At 35.1% G+C, this 5,895-nt stretch overlaps 1 protein-coding gene across 1 annotated transcript; it reads right to left on the reverse strand.

The window, feature by feature from the left end:
- Nucleotides 1–881: 881 nt before the first annotated feature.
- LOC143622597 (protein At-4/1-like) lies at nt 882–5,484 on the reverse strand. Its single transcript, XM_077093697.1, has 8 exons — nt 5,419–5,484; nt 5,236–5,341; nt 4,099–4,154; nt 3,896–3,973; nt 2,857–2,930; nt 2,651–2,784; nt 2,470–2,565; nt 882–1,270 (listed from the first exon to the last, which is right to left on the reverse strand). The coding sequence occupies exons 1-8, from the start codon at nt 5,479–5,481 to the stop codon at nt 1,119–1,121; spliced, it is 759 nt and encodes a 252-aa protein (XP_076949812.1). The 5' UTR covers nt 5,482–5,484; the 3' UTR covers nt 882–1,118.
- Nucleotides 5,485–5,895: the final 411 nt, after the last annotated feature.

The raw sequence follows: 5,895 nt of genomic DNA on the forward strand, positions 1-5,895 counted from the left end.
TTGTCAAGCATAACGCGTGTTTGTTGAGTTTGTAGAAGTTTTGGAATCGGACCAGCGTATCGATCAGGAAAGACAAAACTAACAACCGGTCCGGACATGGCAGGATTTTACCCCGTATCCGACCAAAATCTTCACAAAAACTAATAAAACCGAACCAAAAATGGGATTTGCCCTGTTTAAGAAGAACTAGAACTAGAACTCCAAAGAAACTAACTGGACACTAGATTATCAAAGTAGGAACAATATTAAACAAGAACCACTCCCAGTTTGGGGGTAGTGTTCGGTATACCCGAATTTTGGCCCGAAATCAAGGATATAACAGACAGAACCCAGAAAACGAAAGCTTAATTATATTAGAAACCTAAAGATAACGCGTGGCCCAATTCGAGATGAGCTAGTCTCCGGTTAGCCGATTTGAGATGTCAATTCTCCAAATACAAGGTTAACAAACCCTGATATTTTTAATACATAAACATGGATATCCTGTAAACTAGGACAAGAACTTATTAATAAATTATGCGGTTACTTAGACCCGTCGTCATCCTCGCCCTTTTATCTCCCTTGGACCCTTCAGCTTCATTAGATATGGCCTTAATACTCACCCGTAAAGAAGACAGGTTCGTATCAATAACCCTAAGTACAAATATACACAAGAATTAAACTTACCTAGATGCGAAATCGAGTGAAAAGAGGGTGGAATCAATGGATTGGAGAAGTAGGCAGCCGTGAGAGAGAAACGGGGTGTCTAGGGTTAGGAATATGACAAAAATCAGTCTTAAAACTTAAAATCCAGCTGGCATAAGTGCGGCACGCCCTGTGCTGATTCACCAGCACTGAAATTTCTTAAAATTTTCCCTTTTTTCGGAAAAACGCAACGACTGAGAGCTAAGATTGAACAAAAGTAATTAACATAAAAGTAAGTTTCATTCATCACAAAACACGAAGTTACAATACGGTAAAAGAAACGGCGCGGTGCACGGTTTACATAATCAATCAGCCTAGTGAAGCAAAATAAGGCTTATATTACTACTAGATGTTATGTTCTATACAATTGTATGTTTCAATGATGACAGTTTGAATATGGAGGTTAGATTGGCAGTACTTATTGTTGAAATGTATCAGCACTCTTTTGAATCGACAAGTCGCCTTTTGAGGACCTCGTTTTCCTTCCTCAGTTTCATTACTTTCTGCTTCAGGGTTTCAACATGTCGGTTTGAACTCAAATCCTGTTTGTTTTCACTTTCAGCCAACTTTGATCTGCTAATCAGTACTGCAACACACACAATTACATATTTAACCAAACATATCATTGCCAATGATGGTTATTAATAACCAAATTAATAGAAAAAACTGAACCAAACAAATAATCCATGGTTCGGTTCTTTGTTTTCAAAAAACTTATTTTCATGGCCCGGTTTCAGTCATGATTTGTCACAACTGAATAACCAAACCGAAACATCATGTTTTTGTTTTATTTTATTGTTAAATAAGTAAAATCCAAAAATTCATGTGTTAACATACATTAAATATCTAAAATCCTTTTTATAACCAAAATATATATTAAATTTGACACAAGGACCTAAAGATGAAACCTGTCAGCCTGATGGTCATCGATCAGTTAGAACCATTTTGTGCATTTAACTGATAATCGAAACCAAAACTAACCCAAACTGTTAGATATTTTCGATAACCGTAGCATTCAGATTAGAAGTAAAACTGGACTCAACCATATGTAATTAATAAAAGTAGCAGAAATAGCAAATGGGTCAGATGGGACCGACCTGCACATACCTTTTTTTCCCTTGTTTTGCATTAGTTCTACCAATAATTGTTACTATTATATTAAACTATGATGTATATATGTGTGAACCCTAGGGTGGGCAAAAGTGAAATTGCACTAATTTTGACGTTATTTTACTAATCTCGTGAAAATAACGTTAAAAGTGACGGACGGTTAATCAGGCATCATGTAGTGGCGTTGATAGCTGAAAGATAAGGGTACATGCACCGATCAGCCGGTGTCCCGATGATTGAGTGCTATGTGCCTTATGTCCAAGGCTTGATGCAAAACTACTATCGAGCCGGGGGTCTCACCGGAAGCAGCCTCTCTATCCCTATGGGGTAGAGGTAAGGCTGCCTACATCTTACCCTCCTCAGACCCTACCATAGCTTTGCTATTGGTGGGATATACTGAGTACGATGATGATGATGATGATGATGATGATATTAAACTATGGTATTGCAATGGTTATCTTAATAGGTAATATGAAATTAGGAGGTTTTATGCGTAATATGATATTAGGAGGTTTTATGCATAAACTTCAGATGACTTTCACCCTGTTCCACCCGCATCTATCTTAGCTAAAATTAACCCATTTTAACTGTTAAATAAAGTATAACTGAACCCACCCGTTAACCCATAGGCAGGTTGATTGAAATTTTCATTATTGTATACGTACACGAACATACATTCCTTTTCAAGACTCTGGAGCTTCCTGTTCAAATCGTTTTTCTCTTCCTGTTCCGTCATAAGACAGTCTTTCAAATCTTGTATCTCAAATTGATCTAGAATAAAAACGTCACACATGTCAGTATAAAAGAACATGTATATAAATGCCTTTATATCATAAATAACTGAACAGAAGCTCACATGTCATTTCAACATCTGAATGAACCTGATCCAGTTTTTTTGCTAAAGCTTCAGCATGGTTCCTATGTGCAGTTAAATCTTGGTGGAGCTGATTAATGGTTGATTCATTTGCCTTTTTCTGAGCCAGGTTATCTCTGTTTTACAGTAATTATTTGCTAACACAAATTGATCAAGATAAAAAATAGTGTTTTACAGCAAATACTCACTTGATTTGAGCTTTCAGCCCTTTGATTCTGTTCTCATAATCATACCTCAGCTGGTTAATTGTATTTCTGAACTCCTGTTGCAAATTCAAAGCGGTTATTAAAGCAGTCATAGAAGGGGTGAAAAAACCAACTTTCGCTGAAGAGATGTATACGGGCTTCTTTCTAGGTTATTAGATTGTAGAAATATGTGAGGCTAGGTTCTAAATATGTGCAGATTATGACTGTAAATGAACTGAACGGGTTCAAACGACGGTTTAACCTTAACCAGAAAAATAAACAAACACGAACATATAAACGAACATATGTTTTCCTTCATTAAGAAAATGAATTTGTTTGTGCCCATTTATGCCCGTTCATTAATATTCTGAACATACATAAGTCATAAGTGAACATAAACCGATACAAAAAAATAAAATAGGAATAAGTTAATATATAAAAGCAATATTAATAAGTTACATAAGTCCTAGGATTTCTAAATTCTAAACGTTGGCAACTGATAATTTGAAGCTTAACGGGCTGATGGCTCTCAAAATGGCCTGGTCCCACTTTATTATTAAGGGGTGTTTGGAATTCCTTATTTTATCTCCTTATAACTTTTTCCATAAGTTATAATAGGTTACAACTTTGTAACTTATTAACTTATCCCCTCACAATAACACACAATACCAAACTACTTTTAACTATTTCAAAAGTTAAGTCATAAGTTGCTTAAAATAAACAATCCCAAACACCCTCGTAGTAATTTTAATCTGCTTTAATGATTATATAAATCAACATAAATGAAACAAATATTAAACTAACCTTAATGAGCATTGCAAATGAATGAGATGTGTTCATACTCATTTGTTTAACTAGACGGCCAAAACATTTAGTTAATGTTCATTAGCTTATTAAATAAACGGACATAAATGAACTTCCTGCCTAATTGTTTAAAATGTTTCATTGAACACTCGCTTTGTCTACAACACAGATTCAATTATAGAACCACAGTGCATGTTTAAATAATGACAAAGTTTCAGTACTATTCATATGCACTTACATTCTCTTTCTTGGTGTATTCATCATTCACTCTCTTCAGTTCTTCTTTCAAGCTCTGACAGTTATTCCTACGTTCGAGCTGTTTCATTGAACAAATAAAAAAGCAAAATAAGAAGCTTTGAACTGCATAACCATTTTCAACTCAACCTCAGCAGATTATACTAAAAACAGAATTTAACTGATTCTAGTAATCACATCACTCACCTGATTAGCCAATTTGCTGACAGATCCTGTATACAACTTCATCACTCTCTCGTTTTCTAGTAGTAAATATTAAACAAACAATTAGTATTAATTAACTTCAAGTTAAAATCAACTTCCTCCAGGCCTAATAACTAGTAATTAACTAAATCTCAAATAAAACTAAATCATTCTCGTGCAATTAGGTTTTCAAATCTGGAGTATCAAATATTACTTACGCGAAGGGGTGCAAACGAGCCGAGCTGCTCGCGAGCTACTCAAGCTCAGATCAATAAAAAGCTCGAAATGAGACCAGCTTTTTCCTAGCCGAGCCCGAGCCTCAAATAAAGCTCGTTCAGTTATCGAGCAGAGTTTAGGCTCGTTTAAGGGTTTTTCTTTTTCAAAATAATACAAAAGTAATTAAAAACATACAGTTTAATAAATAAATAAATAAACAATAAACGAGCCGAACTCTAACCTAGTCTATTCACGATAACAAAACTGAGATTTAAAGCTCGTTTAGTTATTGAGTGGAGCCCAAGCCTCAAATAAAGCTTGTTTAGCTTCCGAGCCCGACCTCAAATAAAGCTTGTTTAGTTATCGAGCAGAGGCCAAGCCTCAAATAAAGCTCGTTTAGCTTCCAAGTCCAAACCCTCAAATAAAGCTTGTTTAGTTATCTAGCCCGAGGCTCAAATAAAGCTCGTTTAGTTATTGAGCCTGAGCCTCAGAGTAAGCTTGTTTAGTTATTGAACGGAGACCAACCGCAAATAAAGCTCGTTTGGTTATCGAGCTCGAGCCTTGTGCATTTCTATGTTTTACCTCTTTTGGACTTTGATGTATTAAATTTTACACTACACAACCAAGCTTAGGCTCATTTAAGATGTTTTTTTCTTTTCCAAAATATACAAAACTAATTAAAACATATAGTTAAATAAATAGATAGATAATAAACAAGCCGAGCTCTAGCAAGTCAAAATGAGCCGAGGTCGAGCCTAGTCGATTCACAATTAGAAAACCGAGATGTAAATCGACTAACAGCTAGACATGCAGTTTCGTAAGTCAGATAACTCTAATGACACCTAAATTTCATGATAATATACTTACTTTAAAAATCAAAAGCGAAATGGTTTGAGATCGATGATAAAGCACACCCACACACACCTGATCTGAGAGTGTTGACGGTTAATTCAGCCGCTTCTCTGCGTTTGATTTCGGAATTGCATCTCGATTGAAGCCTTTGAATCTCAACGAGTCCTTGACTGAAATCCTACAGCAGCGGTTATTAATTTTAGGTTTTTTATAATAATAACAAAGAGAATGTATGTAAGGTGAAGATATTAATACACTGTGTATCTGATCGAAATCCGAAAGAAGTGACTCCAATGCTTCGTCGGAAGTTGCCGCCATTTTGATATCTTCTTACCGTTTGCTTGCTTAATTGCTGAGAATCAAATGCCAAGTTATAAAAATACAAATACAAACTAATAAGTGTTCCGATTTTCTTAAAAACTTTATATCGGTGTCCAAAATACTCTATATGGTAGTACGGTACTGATATCATAGGCGAAAATTCGATAAATACCGATATCAATTCTGTTTCTTAAAACTTGGTATCAATGTTGAAATACTCGTTTTAGTACCGGTATTGATACATGGTACCATTTGCTCATCCCTATATTAGTGTGAATGGACTATGGAGAAACAAAAATTACAATTCGTATAGAAAGGTTTATATATTTCTCTGAATTTATATAAAGCCTTAAAAGTTGCAACACTACATTTTACTATATTCCTCAAGATATGATTTATTTAAGAGCGTAT

Source organism: Bidens hawaiensis, unplaced genomic scaffold (assembly GCF_021521415.1).
Source record: "Bidens hawaiensis isolate Kalapana, Puna unplaced genomic scaffold, B.hawaiensis_p1.1 tig00003237_1, whole genome shotgun sequence".
In the NCBI taxonomy this organism is placed as follows: domain Eukaryota; kingdom Viridiplantae; phylum Streptophyta; class Magnoliopsida; order Asterales; family Asteraceae; genus Bidens; species Bidens hawaiensis.